The sequence below is a fragment of the Diadema antillarum genome, unplaced genomic scaffold, assembly GCF_040938485.1.
Source record: "Diadema antillarum isolate AM-2024a unplaced genomic scaffold, OU_Dant_1.0 seq00000821_RagTag, whole genome shotgun sequence".
In the NCBI taxonomy this organism is placed as follows: domain Eukaryota; kingdom Metazoa; phylum Echinodermata; class Echinoidea; order Diadematoida; family Diadematidae; genus Diadema; species Diadema antillarum.
Genome location: NW_027271698.1, coordinates 2,741,052 through 2,761,824, shown reverse-complemented (window position 1 = coordinate 2,761,824; position 20,773 = coordinate 2,741,052). Strand labels below are relative to the sequence as shown.

General features: G+C 37.4%; 1 protein-coding gene across 1 annotated transcript in view; it reads left to right on the top strand.

The window, feature by feature from the left end:
• The window catches only part of LOC139739853 (casein kinase I-like), a 48,656-nt gene extending 37,547 nt beyond the window's left edge, over window positions 1-11,109 (top strand). Inside the window, exons 6-7 of the mRNA XM_071650454.1 lie at window positions 8,319-8,472; window positions 10,721-11,109. Of these exons, the coding sequence (XP_071506555.1) occupies window positions 8,319-8,472; window positions 10,721-10,975 (409 nt within the window). The 3' untranslated portion in view covers window positions 10,976-11,109. The remainder of the gene's footprint in view (window positions 1-8,318; window positions 8,473-10,720) is intronic.
• The last annotated feature ends 9,664 nt before the right edge of the window (window positions 11,110-20,773 follow it).

Here is a 20,773-nt window from a genome sequence, read left to right as displayed (position 1 = left end):
CCGCCCAGTATTCAAGGAACAATTTCTTTTCACTCTCCTGAATGTCGAAGCATTTCAAAATAATCATCCAGTCTCAACATCATAGCAAAGGCTGTGAAGTTCTGCTCTGAACTTTCAAAATGTTATCAATACTGAGTGAAAATTACATTTTTTCTGCTGATAGAACAGGACACATGGGGCTTCATTGTGCACCAGTATGTACTGGACACAAATATATGACATCCTAGCTATTCCATCCTTATTTGCATGGCTTCAAGCATCGCCATTATTAAAATTGTGACATACCTGTAGGCTGACCTTTTAAAAAGAAAAATTTGTTATTGGAATTATGACTTTTATATTATTGTACTTCCCAAGTGTATTGTGCATTATCATTGCTTTACTGGGAATCCATCATAATGAAAATGGCATGGTGAATGTTGCACATTAAGTTTTCTCTTACAAGAGGACTTCACGATTGTATAAATATCTCTGCAGCTTGGCTTCTGCCACTACGAAATATATCCAGAGCTTCATTGTACTGTATTGAATGGAATTCATTAGATTGTGTGTGATAAATTGTAGTTTTGGTACAATCTTTGAGTGTGTATTTTGGAGGTTGCAAATATATGGGATAGCCGAGTCATAAAATTAGATGTAAAAATTGTTTGATTCAGCACATGAAAATTGTAGATGTGCTATTACAGTACATGTATGTAAATTGATGGACTTGTTCAGATGAGCCATATTGTTCTTGACCTCTGCCATATTTAACATGTTATATATTTATGTAGCAGGGGCCACAAAACATTCTTTTATTTATTAATGTGAAAGAGGGGTCAGGGTCGATGCTACCTCCTCCGCTTTTAGGTGCTTAGACAGGAAGAATCTTAGGACAGAACGGAACCTTTGAAAAGTCTTGGGTGCTGTGCTTTTTTTGTGTGTATTTGTGTGTTGTTGTTGTTTTTCTTCAATTTATTCCCCATATGTTATATGTGGTTTTGTTTTGTAGAATCAAAACAAGTATGTGTGTTTGTGTATGTGTATGGGGGGGGGGGGGGGGGGGCTGCTGTAAACTACCCAACATATGATTTTGTACAAAGGAATTGCAGAAATACATGCAATGTGTCCATAAAGCACTTGCATATTGTATTGAATACATTTCATGGTTCTTGATTTTATTGAACAGAGGTACAGTAATAACGTCTCTTTCTTGTTCTTTTACGTAGCTCCCACAAGAGATGGGTCGCTAGTGTGCACTTAGGTGCAGACACAGGGACCTGAGGATCACATATCACTGGATGTGAATGTTTCAATTTGCTTTATTGGTTTCATCTCAAATGCAGTTTACACAAGAGCATTGATATAAGTTGCAAGATATTTCCGTACATTCGGTATGGGTTGCTGAATATTGTGTTTTGTAGTGGATATTAGATATAATATTAACTCCGTCAACCCCCTTCAGGGGTATGAGAGTATAACACATAGGCCCTACAGTGTACTAGTATGTACAATAGTATAATATGAGAACAATATTCATGTGCAAAAATATGATTCATTAGGAAAGTGAAAGTTTAAGTATGTTTACTTTTTTAGAGTCAAACAGGAAGCAAAAACCTATATTATGGAATGCACTTGGCTTCTTGATTTGAGGTGATCATGTGATTTAAAGTCCCACTCTGAACATGTCCATGTATACGTGTTGTCAGCCAACTCATAAAGGCTATTCTTGGGGTGTGATAAGTCATAGGAGTAGACACACTGTTCAGATGTTGCTTTTTAATCACCTTTAAGAGAGAGAGAGAAAAAAAAGCACACACTTAGAGATCAGCCCTTGCTGACTCACTGGCAGGCTGGATCTAGGACAACAAAGCAGCGACAACCCTATCACACTGCTTGTTGAGGGCTGTACACAATGTGAACGGTACAGTATGCCACAAGGCTATTGACTGAGATGTGTGTAGGTTTTCCCTTTCTGTGTAGACACCCACTCGAATTGCACAGGGCAGGTCCCTATGGTATTAGAGTACATGTACTGTACTTACAGTTTGAACTTCAGCTTTCAGAGCTGAAGGAGTGCAAGTTAGAACATTAGTATGAATAACTGCAAGTCATGGAAGGCAGTTATTGATCCGAGTGATTATCATGAGTGAACACCTTACACTGGAGACTTTGTGCATGTACCTCTCTACCTCCATATTGTCATGTTCCTTGCATCCATCTTTGCAGTATTATGGCCAGGAATCATATTCTTTGTGTGCAGGTAGTCATCTGTAGATTGCACCTGCAACTGTGGTCCAAATTGTTGCCATGTCATTCAGGGCTACTGTAAAAGTGGAAATTTTCGCGGTGTTCTAATTTTCGCGCATTTCGCGCAACCAGAAACTAGCGCGAAAATAAAAGCACGCGAATATTTTTGCTTGCCATATGTGCCTGTGCGTGATGTCTTGATTCCGCGGAATTAAAAACACGCGAAACTCTTCCGACCCGGCCAAGCGCGAAAAATTAGTCACGCGAAAATATCCACTTTTACAGTAATTGATTAATAGTAAAATCATGGAATGATTTTCCCTGACATAGATTTTCCCCATCTTAGTAGTATATTCCAGAAGAATTATGATTTTCAGTCTATTTTTTAAGTTTCTTATTAATATTAAGAATTGATAAAAAGTTCTAGCTGTGAACCATTCATTCTGTAATTACTGAAGAAAAAACAGTATAATAAAAAAAGCACATGCAGCATCATAAATGGTACAAGTAATTTACCTCCATTCTCAATCTGGTACAGATAATACAGCATGCTGGAAATACACATGTATGTAAAATGAATATTAATAGCCTGTAGAATAAATGTGGCTGTATGTAAGCCCACATACCACACTCGCCATGTCCAATATCTGTCGGCACCACTAAACATGATGCATACCTGTGCATCTGTATGATCTGTGTAAATGTTCACATTACATTGTCTGTCACAGTGCTTGTTTATATAGAACAGATAATACAATATGTACCATGTGTATCAAATATCACAGTCCCTGGCTGATCAGTAATAGAAAGCTGTGTCAGGTTAAAATCCCACTGCTGTGTGCTCAGCACAGAGAGTGCTGGCTGTGCTGCATAGACCCATTGACCCTCAAAACAAAGACTGGTTTTGTTGTTGTTTTAGCCTTTACAGGAACTCTCCCCCATCCCAAAACAATCAGTTTCTTTGTGCCCTAGGTACAGCTGTCATGACACAGAACACAAGGGAACAAAGACTTTCAGGGTGTTCAGACGAAAAAAAAAATCACTTGTGTGTGTGTATGTACAAGAACGGTATAGCTATCCCAAAACGGTTTAGCTGTATGATGACTTTATACGTCTGAACGCTGACTAACGAAACGATGTATAACGAAACGACAGTCAGAGCATCGTTTTGAACTAGAACTCTATAACGAATCAGCATTCCATCGTGTCCATTGTGCTTCTGAACGTATGGTGACCATAGAACGGTATAACTAAGTGGGCAGGCACGAAAGGTGACCCCATAGCTGTTGCTCAATAACATACATTATAACAGCATGCGCAGTGGGAAACTGCACTTCTATACGATGTTTTCCAGAACGGTCGAGATTAGCGTCTGAACGGTCTGTCGGCTATACAATGATGCTTTATACGTCGTTTCTTTGTCGAGTTTCAGTGTAAACTGGCTTGCGTTATGAACTGGGGGTTTATTTGGGATAATATGGAGATATTGTCAGTAGTTGCATTCACATTAGAATCACTGTGGTATTAAAATACCATGGTAATTTGTTGTCCCTGTTCTTGTTCACAAAATACCATGGTATTTCTGCCCGAAAATACACATCTCTGAGGTGTCCACTGTGCAAATGTACAGTGTATATCTTCTATAGGGAGTAGGCAGTTGTGTTATCATAGGCCACATGAGAAATGCAGTGCTGTATGATGAGTGGTAATTCATGTTATTATTATGATTCACACTCAAATCTACTAGGTATATATTTCATGCAAAGTTTGAATTACCATGAAACCATCCACAATGTAAGGTAAACATACAGAAAATTCAACATACTTTCACTTTTCTTGCATAATGAAAAAGAGCACTTGGCTTGCCTCTTTCAGAAGACACGGGAGATAATATTCCCCTAAACATACATCAGTATTATATAACAAGTCAAGGGAATGTTTGCTTTTCAAAAAAAGATGACATTTTGTTTAATTTTCTTTATATTTTCTTTATATTGTTCCCCGCATTAGACATCACTATTTACTGTAGTAGTCTTCTCCTCCAGCGATGGCAGCACTGAAACTTCAAAAATCCCTAACTTTTGGACAACTTTTGGACAGAATGTCCGATTTCCCTGAACTTTCACTGATGTGTTCTGTATACTAAAAGTGCTGCATTTACTCAAGCCAAACATAAGGTGAACTTGTCCTTTCTTATATGCACATTGTATGTTCAAATGTGATTAGTTTTTCAACCTTAAAACAGAAAAGATCATCTCCAGCCAGGACTGCAAATACAATTTGTATACTTCTTGGTTCTGTAAATTCATTCTGCCAGTAGCAGTGTGCAATGTGTCTCCATTTATCTAGTTGCTCCATACAGTACATGTAATACAGCCTCTGTGTTAGCTTTGAACTGTTGGCCACTACTGTATGTGGTCACAGGCCAAATGTGAGTCGTGTGTACAGTATCATGCTATGTGGTGCATTGTCAGGCAACAAATCTATTGCCAAAGGTTCCTTCATACACATACAATTGTACATGTTGTTTCCATGACTAGCAAGAATCTTTTGATTCCCAATCCATGGCTACATTTATTGACATCCTTCCGTAGTAAAATCAATTTTACCTTCAGTTTCAGTGTGTTTATGACTGTGATAGGAGGTATACAATTGTAGTTATAAAATACACACTTTTATATCCCATTTTTATGATGTCTTCTCCATCAAAGCAGTGGAATAACAGAAAATTTATTTATGTTGCAGTAACATTTTTTTTTTTTTCATTAGGGTGGTACATTATATTTCCATTTACCTTAGCCCTGATTTAACAATCGCAACTGTATCTTTCTATGATTCTGCGAGAGATGTTACAAAAAGGGCATTTTATACATAGTTGGTGAAATACAATGTACCATGGCTTGACAGTATACCAAGATTAAGCGCGAATGGTGTCACAAAATACCACCTACAGTGTGTACCTTACAGCAATGTACAGTATAATCTCATGTGACCCGACACACTTTTTGTATTTTTCCTGTGTGTAGGAGATACATGTACATGCGCATGTGCAGTGCTTTAATACCAGAAATATCACAGTATTTTGTGAATGACAATGTTACCAAGTGAATTACCAAGGTATAAATGTACCAATCAAAGGCTGCAGAACATTTGAACATGTGTATGCAGCCACCTCCCTGGTGTATGTGTGTGTAGGGGTAACATGGGGAGGGGGGGCTGTGGAGTGGGGAGTCATGGGTCAACCCCCTGCCCATTCCTACGTGGAATGTAGTGGTGTGTGTGTGTGTGTGGTGGTGGGGGGGGGGGGGGGGGGGTGTTCCAGCCTCTTCATACAGGGCTGATATTTTCACCTTGACCTCAACTGCTGTCCAGTATGCCAGGTTCCTTGTGGAGTTCCACTTCCTTGGCATACATGGAATTATACACCAGAGCAATTTACCAGTGAAACTGAAGAGAACATATACAAGGGGTGTATGTAGGCAGTGCAGTGTATTGGGAGGGGGGGGGGGGGGGGAGAGATGTGTTACAAGTAGGTGTTGTAGTAGAAAGGAATGGGATGGAGCCGTTGTGTACTGCAGCTAGGAATATACAATGCATGATGCAACTGTGAGTATGGGATGTGAAAAGAGTGTAAAAGTCTTGTACAAATTCTTATTTGCTCGTTAAAAACCAGAGCCAAGAATGAGATAGATAGGCCTAGTACATTTACACAGTATTTAACACATAGGCCTTCATGTACTCACAAGTTTGCTTTCCAGTGTAGTAATGTATTGTAGCTCAGTAGTGCAGGATTGATGATCAATCATCCTGAGTCATTTTTACATACTTCCTGTGGCTCTATTGAAATTATCATGCCATTTAATAGAGAACTTTATCCTTTTGTTTTTTTTTTCCTTACACCCAGGAAGAGCTGGTGCAAATGTCAATGTACGTGTATAGGCCGACACTATAGCAGGATGCTACATAAGCACTTGCCCAGGGCAAGTGAAAAATCAAATTTGGGCAAGTGTTTTTGAACAATGAGAACAAATACTTGCCCAAATTGGGCAAGCAAAAAGTTTTGAAGCCACCTTTTTTTTTTCTTTTTTCTTTTTTACTTATTCCCCCCAACAAACCCACAAAGTCAACCATACAGGAACCCAAAGATTGTTATGGTTGTTTACTGATGCAACATACTTAATATTTCATTTCAGCAATTTTCCTACAATTTATGTGAAGAAGCCCTGTTGCAATGCAATGGCAATATTTGATCAGACCAAGTGTGTTATTCCATTGCGTTTAAGCGTGCAAATCAATGTGTGATGTGTGCTGTTTATTCCAATGATTGTGTTTTATTAAGCCCTTGATGAACACATGATTTTCTATATCATTTCCTTATATTTCAGACTTTCTTTTCGGGCAAGTAAAATTAATGTTCGGCCAAGTGTTTTGCAGCAAATTTGAAAATCTGCTAGCCCGACTGGGCAAGTGGTAAAATAAAGTATTATGTAGCACTCTGACTATTAAAGGATTGTTTTGTGTACAGATCAGCCATGTCCCATGCCATGCCCCTTGAGCTACATGTATACACCATGTCAACAGAGTACCACTGTGGTTGTGCAGCTGCTTGAATGTATTACACTGTGCATACATGTGTACAACTGTTTTCGTTTCTCGAGCCAGTGCTGTTCCCACATCCTGTGCAGAGCTTGAATTCTGCTCCTGGATGTGTAGTGAGAAAAACAACAATAACAACAACAACAGCAACAAAACTTATGGCTGTCTGTAAGAGGAAATGTATGTACAAAGTGTATTTCTGGCATTACCTTTAATAACTCATGAAACACGGTGATAGAGTGATATTTGCATAAATTCATTTTGCTGTAAATGCCTTCTTAGAGTGCAGGTACACCTGTAGCTTTACATACGATATGTAATGATACATGTATGCCAAGGGATACAGCCCACATGCTAGGATTGCATGCATCATATCATGCTAAGACAGGGAAGAAACAAAGAATCTGTGATTTCTATCCAAATATCTGTACAATAATTATCACAAGTGTTTAGTTTGTGTTGTACAGTGTATGGGTTATGTTGTAAATACAGTATTGTGCATATGCATGTGTAGTTATGATAGGAATGTGTAAATGACAACTGGAGTTCTGTTGATACTGGTTCTTCATATAGTACACGTAGTCACCATCACCCTTGTATTCCAAAGTAATAGAAGCTTACTGTGAAGGTACAAGCCAACCGATAGTTGATTACTGTAATTCACAGACTACCATGGCAGTTTGTGCCATGGATGGATGTTGTAATAATTCGTGACTGTGCTTTTACAGTCCCAGGTTTTGTATCAGCATGCCGCTACGAATACAGTATTTTTCAATTGAGGATGCATGCTCATTCATTCTTTACAAAGTTTTTTTTTTTTTTTTTTTTTTTTTTTTTTTTTGATTGGCAGCAAAGGACACATTGTACATGAATGAATGAATGAATGAATAAATGAATGAATGAAAGAACAGGTTTTTTTTTTTTTGGGGGGGGAGGGTTGGGTTTTTTTTTTTTGGTACATGTTTGTGTGAAATGTATTCAGTGAGCGTAGTCATTTGTCATTTTACCGCAAGTGGTGAGAGTAATACCATGGAGCTATTGTATTGTTACAGGTTCCGTGGTAATGCACAGTACTGCAGTCACAGTGTGATCATTCAAACATTACTTTACTTAGCATTGACTTGTATGTAATTCATGGAAGGATTGATTTCGATGTTTATGAAGAGAGAATCAGTATCTACTCATCTTCTCTCTCTTTCTCATAGTCTCTCTCCCTCTGGTATCCTCCATATATTGTCTTTCTCTAATGTTTACAAGCAGTGTGTAGTGATAAAAAACAGAGACCAAAACTTTCATTATTACAGCTGTTACAATTTTGTGCACTCTGTAAACTACAAACTGGTAGCTATTAAACTATAGACAATGTAGTAACTTGTAGTAACCAGTTTTCTTTTCTAACCTCAGTATGAAAATTACACAATGCAAATAAAGATTGAGTGACCGTGTTGTCTTGAAATAATGTTTTTTTCTTTTCTCGGTTCTGTCCTTCACAGTCGGAGAGATGATCTGGAGTCACTGGGCTACGTGCTGATGTACTTCAACCGGACCAGTTTGCCCTGGCAGGGAATGAAGGCTATGACAAAGAAGCAGAAATATGAAAAGATCAGTGAGAAGAAGATGTCCACACCTGTGGAAGTGCTCTGCAAGGTAATAATTACACTTTCTTCTTTTTCTTTCTTTCTCTTTTGTTTTGTCAGAAGAAGTCCTTTACTGATACAACACATCAAACTGTGGTTTCCTCATAATTCTGCAGATTGTCCAAAAATGTCCTCCCACGTACATGTATAATGTTCAGTAGGCCTTTCTTCATCTGACTGAAGTTTCAAAATGGCATGCTATTTTGTAGTTTCAAATTAGCCTGATGTCAAAATAACCCTCCAAAAATCTTGGTCTAGTTTGTGAATTAGCACGCTACTTGGGTTGCTTCTTCATCAACCCGAAATGTTTTCAATCTCATGCTTCTGATTGAACAGCACTCGAGCCCACACAGCTTGGACACTGCGGTATGGCTGCACAGAACCCTCCGTAGATTAGAATTCTGTGGCTGGAGTGAGTGAGACGAGTAATGTGCTGGTTTCGAACTGATGAAGAAACACATTCGTAACATCGAGCTATTTTCCTAAACTGCAAAATAGGCTGCTCCTTTGAACTTCGGTCTGATGAAAACACACATATTATTTGATAGCCCTTCTTGCAGGCAGATCCTATTTCTATACAATGTGTACATACATTTCTTATCATTCTGGTGTCGAATTGGTTTCATGCATGCTGCCAGCTTTTCATGTTTGATGAAAACATTCACACTTTTCTCAGGAAACAACCTTTGGTTCCTTTCTATTTTCTTTCTTTTTATTATCTGAATATCTGATGTAAGTTAAGTAAGGAAGATGGAAAAATACCTTTTTTTTTTTTAATTCAAATTTCACTTACAGTGGTTCGAAATCGTTAAGCGTCAGAGTTGGCTTGGATGTTCACAACAGATCATCCCTTAATCAGAGTTCTCTGAATTTCCATTAGGTCTGTCCCCCCCCCCCCCCCCCATCCTTTCAGTGTTTGCCCAAGGCAGTTGAGTGAATTCATTCACATAAAAAGGTAGATGTATAAGTACAATCATAATTCCCAGCTACGGTGAGTGTATTTCAATGAGAGAGCTCTTGAGAGTAGAGCTATTTCCTGTAAAGATCACGCAGCCAGTTTCCGGAATAAATTTTATTGATTGTCAGCCTTTGGTATTATCACACAATAACCATGCAGTATATTATGCATGGAGCAATTAGAAGTGCATTCATATCTATTGTTCTTTTTACATACTTACAACACCCACCAGTCATCTTAAAGGGCCTAAGTTTTCTCCTACAATGTAAATGCTGAGTTTCAGTAATGAAATTTATTCTGTGCTTTGTTAACCACATTAACTGTCATTCCAGAGGGCTGAGAGCCCCAATTCTCTTCCCCCCCCCCCCCCCCCCCCGCCCACTGCCATTGAATTCATTGTTACACCTGTTTTCTCTTAGACAATCAATTTCAACAAAGCATATCACACACACAAAAAAATAGATAAAAGAATGCACTCCTGAATGTTGTTTTTGGCTGATGTTCACACGTTTCTAAGAGTTAGTGGAAGGAAATAACAAGGTCCAGCGATTTGTGTATACAGCATATGTATCACCTTATCGTATGTGTGCCGAGTCCAGTCCCTGCCTAATCATGTCTGGACAAGCCGGCATCCTGGTTTTGAGGGTAAATAGTTGTCAAGGGAGATATTGCTTTCTATCCTTGTCTGTAAATATGGGCCTCAGATTACCAAATACCTGCCCCCCCCCCCCCTCAAAAAAAAAGGTTGCTTTACCATTCATGAAGCTCTTAGTGAGAAACTAGGGATGAAGGAATTAAAGTGTGGAAAGCATCACTTGTTGTTCTATTTCATTTGTTTGATAGATTCACATGAAGTGGGCATTCATGTCTTTTTGTAGCTGTCTTATACGAGGCACAATTGTTCCTTTTTCTTTTATACATTATGAACCACAAAAAATTAAATGCATGTGTCTTTGTTTTGAAAAGAATAGATAAAAAGTTCAAGGTAGCTGTTGTGCTGTTATGAATTGTTATCTTGTTATTTGACAGGTCTCTCCAGTTGTGTCTGAAAACATTTTTTAGTGACACTAAATGTTTTGAGGGCATTAGTAATAATTTGGAAATTGATATGCCTTGTTTTCGATATGTTCTGCGAACAACACTGAAAATTTCAGTGGTGGGAATTCCTAAAAAAAGGAACAAAAAAATGCATTGCCTAGGTTGCTAGTTTGAATTTAAGAATGAATCAATTTTTCTGATGTTCGAGATTTGTGATTTGAAATCTCACCTAGACTTATTGATGTTTTGTTTCCATGTGTAGGGATTCCCAGCTGAGTTTGCCATGTATCTCAATTACGCCCGTGGGCTGCGCTTTGACGAGGGACCAGACTATGTGTACTTGCGCCAGTTGTTCCGTATCCTGTTCCGCACCCTCAACCACCAGTACGACTTCACCTTCGACTGGACGCTTCTCAAGCAGAAGGTGACCCAGCAGTCCGCCTCGGCCAGTGTCTCAAACGGTGTCAACGCCGGCACCACCAAGCACTCGGAGAGCAGAAGTAAAAGCAAGCGCTGAGGCCGGAGACGCGCAGAGGTCACGCCAAAACCCGCACACTTCTCACGGACAGCAGCGAATGTTCAGCACACACGCATACATAAATGGGCAGTCCTTTTCACTATCAAGATATGTGTTGCCGCCAATAGATATAGACTGATCCTTGTCGCAGAGCCTAAGGCAATATAGCAAAATGCAGACCAGTCAGAGACTCGCTCGCCTGTTAACAGGACTAGCACAGAATGGCTCGAGAGACACCAAACTGGCAATCTCATGTAACTTAACTGTCTCTTGTTACTTGGAACAAACGGTGAATCAAAACAAAACAAACAAATATACATGGATACGTAGAGAAAGCCCATGGAAGCATCAAATACAGGATGGCGCCATGTTTTATGAACATTGTGTATTTTTTTGTTGAAGATGGAGTAAGTGTATTACTTGTTAAGTTGGTTACCCTGAAGAAAATTGAAATTACACCATTTTATGCAATTGGTATGTCTCAGTGAATTATTTACATTGTAGACTGATAGTGAATTTTTTGGGTTTTTTGTCCATGATTGTTGTACCAGCATGTTAACTATAAGGTGTTTACTCTGTCAGTGGTAACCATATAAATACTTTTCACTATTTTGAGTCATGTTAGAACTATCACAACAAGATCTGCTAAACATTGTATATGATGTAGACTTAAGATTTCCTTTGATTATTTGACAAGATCTGTATACAGAAAACAAAAAATGTCTATAGCATTTTTGTAAAGAGAAAAAGAAAGCACACATATCAAAATCTTTTCTCCATTTTATACATGTAAGAAGTTTTCCTTTGGTGACCAAATTCGGCTTAGTCCAGAAATATAAATGTATTAGGATACTGCCGGATTGAAAGACTATATACAATCAGATCTTTGACATTTGTTGGACTTAATTCACAGTAGCCTGGTATCAGACGCGGACTGCTGACACTGTATACATGATTGATAGTCTTCACTGTATAAACAGGAGGCCAAAATGTGACAGTGTGATCTAGAATAGGGGGGATGAGACTTATAATGGACTGACTGAGAGAGAGTGAGAGAGACAGAGAGAGGGAGAGAGAGAGAGAGAGGGATCACGAGTTAGAGATGGTGAGGAAATGTGGAGAGATGCCATAACGTGTAAATATCATCACACAGAAGATACAAATTTCTGTTCCGTATTGCATGTCAGTGTTTTCTTTTGTGGAATAAACTGTATATAGTGTAATTGTAGAGTCTATGTGGACAGTTCAAAAAGAAAAATACGAAAAAAAAAGAGTCATTTCTCACAATGGTATACAATGACATGCAATACCACTCGCTTTTCAGTTGTAAGCCGATGTTGGAAATTGCGTTGAGCTTGTTTTTTAAAGGAGAAGTAGAGCTTGATGAATTTGATTTCATGTAGTCCCTTAAAAATGTTACGTATCACTGGCACATTGGGACAAATGGAGCGTGTTTAGCCCAGGCCTGGTTTTGCTGTGCCATTTTACAGAGAGATAGTGAGCTGCTTCTTGAGTTGACTGGTGACAAGCTGAGTTGAGGAGGTTGTTCCAGTATGGAAGCTTGGTGAAAATGGATTAATTTCAGTTATTTTCTTTCGCCTTATGTTGTCTACCCATTGCTATATAGAATGCTTTAATCATTCTTCCTTACATCCATTCTTCATTTATTTTCTGCACTGAATCTCTTCAAGACAAGCGTTTTTCAGTCATTGTTTGGAAAGCTGATTCCTTGTACTTTGAGTTCAAATTTTTGTTCATATCCTTCAAGGACAATATTTGTATTTTGCCTTCGTTTTATTTATGTAATAGGTACCATTAGGTCATTGTGTTTGGGGATTTTGTCTTCTACCTGTTATGAAAAAAAAAAAATGAAATGAAATTTAGCATTTACTACAAATTTACTACAAATTTAGCATCTACTACTACTGTATGTAATGAAGAAAAACTGGGACATTATCATTGGTCAAACAGGTAGTAGGTGAGAATCTGTGCCCATACTGCTTTTTTTTTTTTTTACAACAGGAATTTACTTACCATTTAGATGAGGGTTGCCACATTTAGAACAGGTTGGCCCTTGCAGACTTCTGTGCTTCTGCCACCGTGTTTGCAAAGGAAGCAAGTCTGGTAGGTGGGCAGTACGGCGACATGAATCCTCCACTTCGGTCAGACCCAACTTTTGACAGCCATCTTTGGGAAGAGCCCCATCCACCTGTGTGTACTGATTAATGAGACAGTGGGGCCTCAGTAGCTCAGAACATTTGTCAGGCGTCCACAAACCTGTCACTCGCGATGCTCTGATTCCCGTGGCTAGACAACGCTGACTTGCTTCCAAGTCAGAGGTGCCATAGATATATGAAGGGAGTCTGCAAACTGGAGCAAGAGACTCTCAAATAGGAATACAGGTTGCCAGATTTTCAGAAGAAATTTTATGTTATCAAAGCATATCTAGATTCAGATTGCTGGTGACTTGTATTTAGGACATTATTGTTTGTTTATAGTAAAAACATGCTGGATTAATGAGGTCAAAAGTAACATTTCTTTTCTTTTTCTAGAAGACGTTTGATCAAGTTTCAGTTTCTTTGGCAGGGTAGACACTGCCTATATGTATATGAGACAATGAAGAAAGTGGTAGAGAAAATCTTCATTCTCAAAGGCACATCTTCTTCCTCAACCTAGCTTTCAGTTATTTTGTGAATTTTTCCAAACAACTCTCAGCATGTTATATTTCAGCTGGTTAAGTGTTCTTAGAAGCTGCGTGAATAATTTTCACTGCTAGACTTTTTCGTATGATTTTTTTTTCTGTGATAATCAGCTTGGTGTACTTTTGAATGTTAACACCATGTTCCCGTGTCATTGTCAATTTCTCCCTCTGTACGTTTTGTTTCATACCTGCATTGTGTAACATAAAGTTGTACATTAACTTAATTTTCTTGTGATGTTTATAATAGCGCTAGGATTATGTACAATTGTGTTTCTTTTGTTTTAGGTAGTCATCGTGGGTCATTGAAATCTTGCAAGACAGACGCCATTCTGTCACCGTGCAAATACTGTGTGAATGGAGAAGGAGCGACGATAAAGGGAAGCGTATTTGTGTCTGTTGCATCATTCTTCCCGAGCATGTAATGGAATGTATTTATTTGTACTTTTGTGTAAAGAATTCTCATATTTGTGAATGTGAAACTGTCACAGGGAGAGGAAAAACCGGAGCAGCAAAAATTTCGCCGCTCCCCTATCTTTTTTTCTTTTTGAGCCGTAAAAGTCTTTTGATACTATGTCTCACTCTCTCTGTTGTCAGGGGCGAAATCAAACGTGGATTATTCCTCTGTATGTTTGTATCCTTATTGCTTACTCCAGTATGTCGTGGTTATGACTTCTTCACTGTTGAATTCACAAGCCTGGGAGTTAACGATCACCAAATATTGTATTGTTACCTTCTCCTGTTGAGATATACAGAGCGAAGGGAGTCGTGCACTATCCAGTGCTCTGTACAGCAAATGTGAATTTGTCGGTAAGGTAAATAATAAAAAAGTAGGCATACTGCTGTGATATACATTGGAAAAAAAAATGAAGAAACCACTGAGGCTACCTGTGTCCTTTGTTCTGTGTGAGTGAAGTTACGGTTGATTTAAAGGAGAATAAAATCGAAAATATTATATGGATTGAGTGGATATGGCAATATTGGTAGTAAACATTAGTAAAGTTTGAGGAAAATTGTACAGTCCATTTAGAAGTTTTGAATTTTTAAAGTTTCAATGCCGCAGTCGCTGGACGAGAAAACTACATTTTGTGACATCATGAATGAATAGCAATATAAAGAGAATTCCACAAAATTTCATTTTGTATGAAAGATGCATATTCCCTCCTCTTGGCACTGACATGTGTAAAGTGTAATATAATCCCTCCAGTCTTCTAAAAGAGATAAGTAAAGTGCTCTTTTCATTTGCTAGAAAATGAAAATGAGTTAGATTCTCCTTATATACTGTTTATATCATCGTCCATGCATGACATCAAGTTATGTTGTAGCCTTCTCAAACAGGGATGATGGCACCGAATCTTTAAAAACTCTACATTTTAGCAGATTGTCAGATTTCCTCAAACTTCACTGATGTTCTTTACTGAAATTGCGGCATTCACTCAATATTATTTTTGGGTTTCTTTCTCCTTAAAATGTGCGTAGTAAACCAGGATTATACCATCCCTTTAACTCTTTATGTGCCATGCTGGAAAACCCTGTGTGCCACATTATTCTGAGACACCAATGTAGGCATGCTTTGAGAAAACATTCTGTTTTTCAAATCTGTGTAACTTATATAAATTTCTGCTGAATTAGACATGCAGAGAGCAAAGTCGTAGAGGAAATGCCAAGTTTTGCTTTGATGTAAATTATATGACAAATCTATATGATTATTTTTCTTTCAAATGCCCAGTAGCTACATTACTGTAAAAGCATGACTCTTGCACACAAAACAGTGACAGAAACTTTACATTTACATGCAAATTAAATGGAGCTTTCTACTCCATCACGACTTAAAGTTCAGTTTTATGTGAGAGGAACGGAATCATGAGAAACGCTTTCATTGTACTTTGGCATTGGGCGATTTTTCGATCGGTTTTGGCGGGTTTGTGCGTTTGAGCAGAATACGCTAAGTTGGCAGGCCATCGACTGAGTCAGTCGTGTGAACGGGGCACAAAAAGAGTTAAGACTGCAAACATAACACAAAACTGGTAAAACTGCACGTTTACAATGTTTATGTCAGTTACATGTACGTCAGTAGTTCAAATTGTTTACTTACACCAGGTTTCAGATTTGATCCCTCACCACCTATTTTTCTAACACTTATCTCCTCGCTATTACCCAGTTTGTGATGAAAGTTGTCACTGGTATCAAATTTCCCAAATTATTTTCCAGCTTCCACCAGAAACTGAAACTCTGCATGCGATAGATGCCTTCTTAGCAGTTTTGGTATGTGGCAAGGCAACACACACACACACACACACACACACATATACCAGAAAGAAACTTGTGTATGTTTGTTAATTCACTTTGCGTGCAAGAATGCAATGTGGATATGAGTTAATATCAATTTCATCATGTTTACATTTATATGTATGCTGTGCTTGTTTCCCAGCTTTAAAGGGGAGTTCCTAATCACTTATGGGCGAGTCTGAAAAGAAATAGTAAAATTTTATAAGCAAAACAAAGACTTAATCAAAATCAAATGAAAATATGGGAGTTCAGAAATAGTAAAGTTTTGGTAATTTTTGCAAAACACTCCTTGAACTGTTAACATAAATATGCAAATGATTGAGCAATTGATGTCATCATCTCACAATTTTCCATTAATCTTGTAAATAAAATTGACAAAGATTAAATATTTATCCTGTAAATGTGTAAAACAATATTTGTTTTTTTCCTGGCTGAATAACTTCAAAATAATGATCAATCAGATATACATGTATTGGGATTTTAGACTGGGGCATAATAGCATTTGAAAAAGAAAAAAAAAAATTCAAGATTTTGTGTACAAACTATATGTATGGCAAGTTGTGAGGTGATGACACCAACTCATTTGCATATTCATATTGATTATTCAGGAAATATTCTTGTGAGAAAAAGCCAAACTTCACAATTTCTAACTTCCCTAATTTCTATTCAATTTTTACTTAATTTAAACTGTCGTAAAATTTCATGTGGGTAAAATTTTACTTTTCCATATAAGACTACTTTTAAACTGGTCGGGAATTCCCTTTTTAAACAATAGCAACAATTAAAGATATAAAAAGGCCCAATAGACTTAAGACGACACCCATGAATTGAGGCTGTGCTCATGTTATCCTGATTGTACGTGGCAGTTCGGAGTTCTCTTTGTGTATAGGCAGAAAAAGGTCATTTGCACCAACAGGCATGTTTTGAAATTCACTGAGATAAGCAACTATGATACAGTGTGATTATTCACATAATTCTTGGTGCAGCACAACTACCTGACAGCAAGCCTGGTATTTTGCAATATCAATAGAAAAAATTTATCAATACATTCAATGCAAAATAATAAAATGGATGCTTCCCTAAGTGTTAATTGATGGGCCATTCTGGTCACCTGGTCCATGCAAGATTAATTTTACTTTATTGAAACATGATTGATGAATTCCATAAAATGTTACCTTGGGCAAGCTTAGTTGCTTTGAAAACCAGTGAAGTGCCTAACCAACTGAGAAAAGAGAAAGGTCATTTGTACCGTGTGCACAGACTAACTATGAACTGGCTTATATGTAATACATATGTACTACTTCATCACTCTGCCTAAGCCAGTGAAATTGTGTGTGCATATATGTGTGCTCACTTTATATTCAGATGCCTTAACATATGGACCGCTGCTGAACAATCAACACACACCATCTGTTGATGTTCGCAGTTTGTGAATTTTGTTTTGAAAGGTAGACCCCATTCTAATAGAAAGAGCATATTACTGTATATGCCAAATATTTCACGAGGTTTTTATTTTCACGAATTTCGCGAGTCATGTGCTATTCGCAAAATTAAAGACACACACATATGACTCTGATCCCAATATGAATGTGACGCACACGTATACATTTCTTTGTTCAGTACAGTACTCCACAATCACAAATTTAACCACTCGAAAATTGTCGAGATATTTAAGTCCTGATTCATGAAAATTGAGACTCGCTAAATATATCCATATATCCATATATATCCATATATATTATATATAAATATATCCATCCTGATATTATTTTGCTTTGTACGAAAACAAACAAATCAGAGAAATAGATCACAGAAAATTTGGGGGAAAAAAAATCAGTCATGCAAAAAAAAAAAAAAAAAAAAAATCTGTGATCTGATAAAGTTTAGAGAGTAAGACAAATTGGCAACAAACAAATCAGAGAAATAGATCACAAAGAAATTGGGAAAAAATCAGACACACCAACAAAAAAACAAAAAAATTGTGATCTGATAAAGTTTACAGAGTAAGACAAATTGGCAACTCAGTATGACATAGACGCTGAGCAGCTCTCTATTTGTTTTTGTACACACAAAAAAAAAAAATCACTAATTTTCATTTTCGTAAATATTTTGGCACAGACAGAACTTACCTGCTGTAGAAAATATGCAAACAGGTAATACTATTATCATACAACAAGAACAGATCTGCAGACATTTTTTTTTTTCTTGTGAGATACATGAAAATTTGTGACTTTTTGTAAACAAAATGAATGGAAAGCACCTCAACATCTACATGTATGTCACACAGAATTGCCAAATTTGACTTTCCCTCTAAACTCAACAGTTCTTAACTTTTTGTGTGTGTCTAACTTCTTTCAAAAATTGTCACTGATCTACTTTACAGATTTTTCTGTTTTTTGATACAAAGCAACATAGTATAAGGATGGAAGGCCCCTTTAAGAATGCTAATTTATGCAAAATCATTCAAAATCATAGCTGCAGGGTATGCTTCTTCATTAAACATCCAAGTTTCATTTCTATGTTTTATCTTGTTGAGCCAAGAAAGAAACAGAGAACAACTTCAGAGAATGTGAAGCAACATAGTGTAAGGATGGAAGGCCCCTTTAAGAATGCTAATTTATGCAAAATCATTCAAAATCATAGCTACAAGGTATGCTTCTTCATTAAACATCCAAGTTTCATTTCTATGTTTTATCTTGTTGAGCCAAGAAAGAAACAGAGAACAACTTCACAGAATGTGGAAGTTTGGTGTCAACATAACTCATAATTTACTCTAATTTATCATCAAAATTACACAAATTTTTTCTACATTATACAATGACCGATGTTGAATGTCTTGGTTTTACCTGGTAGACACGAGATACACAGAACTTCTAAACAGAAGACTGACATTTTGTATGAAACATACATTGGGCTTATCCATGCAAATTTATTCAAAATTATAAAAATGTTTCTCCTCTTTGATATAAAATACATGTAACATATTGCAAGAAAAATAACTCTGAAATTGCAAGGAAAGGCTCCGCTCTGCCCTACCTATTCCACAAGATATGACTTCTCTCTGCCCATTCTGCAGACATAGCTTCACACATGTTCCGTTTGCTCATATTTGCATCCCAACATGATCACATTAGGGCTGCCGACAGTCACTTGTCAAAATCAGCAAGATTCCAAATAGCTTTCAGATAAGTACTTGTGTGCTACAACTTACAAGTACCTCAATAAGCAACAACAATTCTCCTATCGGGAAGGCTTTTAGATTCTTTCATCAGTACATGACGAAATAGTTTGTACCAATATGTTTTTGTCCATGTAAGACTTTTGGCCCTTTCAAAAACATCCTGATGCTGATTTATTGTTCATAATATCTAATCAGGTCTTGATAATAAAGTAAATATTTTATTCAATTGAATTGAACTGAAGTGAATTCAAATAGTTTAAAAACCCAGCAGCATGGGGGAAAGATTGGCTCGATGAATCAATCTTTTTTCGCTGCTCATCAGGATTTATTTGAAAACCATTCAACAAATGCACAAAATTGTGTGAAATGGTCTATATATAGGCCAAATCTGATTATCATGAGTTCATGGACCATCAACAGACACTGATGAAGTTAGTCTGTGGAACATTTTCGGGCTAATGCATACATTTCACTCTCTGCACTAATATCAGAGTAAAGACATGCTTTCAGAATTTACATGCATTTTGTCCTGTTAACAGACACACAAATCTGCTTGGCCACACATACACACACACACTCACACACACACACACACATAAGAACACACTATTACATCTAGAGGCAAATGCACATCACGTGTCAAGTGAAAAGGTCATACTTGAAGTCAAGGAAACTCTTTTGTGTGCAAGAAGACTTTAATATATTCCGTAAATTAGTTGCCCAATGTGAAGGATCTGTAAAGAGATTTTCTCTTCTTGCTTCCATTTCAGCTTCATTTCAAACACTGATATTGCTCATTTCATTCAACCAAATGAGTAATTGTTTACAATTATCACACATTTTCCTTCCAGTACAAAGATGAGCACATATGCATATACAGTATATCTTGCACTTCATGACTGAATTGTAAACAAAGGGCAGGTGGCTCAAAGTGACATTTCATATTTGCACTTTCCCTTCTATCTCTGTGTATAACGATACTTATCAAATGAAATTGTTTATTCCGGCAGCCACAGCGAAAAGTAGAAACCTAATAGCTGGTCGGCCTACCTGTTTTGTCATAACCTTTAGTTCACACAAACAAAATAGACAAGGCCTAGACAGAGGTCCAACACTACTCCAACGGAAATATCGAGTTTGTAAAAATTGGTCAAGGGCAAAACCACTGAAAACACCATTAATAATACTGATTTACTAGTGTCATGTTTTCTAACTGAAAAAAAAAGTCACTAGTAATACTGCTGAATGCCCGCTCAACTGAAAGAAAGCGATACATTATATCACAGAATGGGACACGGGAAGAGTACTATGATGAATGCTTTTTATGAGCTACATTGTACCTTTCTCATTTGCTGTATAGGCCCACACACAGAGATCTGTTGCAGTCTTTTACATCAAACAGCCACATCACCTTTGCTTCCACTTTTTGCACGTATCTTCAGAAGGGAATGACATGTCGACAAAAGGGTTTACTTTAATCCATTTACAAAGCCTGGAACAATATACTGATGTGAACGATGCAACTCAGTGTATACTGGTGCGAAGGCTGGAGGTATAAGAGGTGATGCATGTAATAATTAACTTCTACTGCATGCACGTCAATGTACTGTATAAAGGACTTTATTATTGT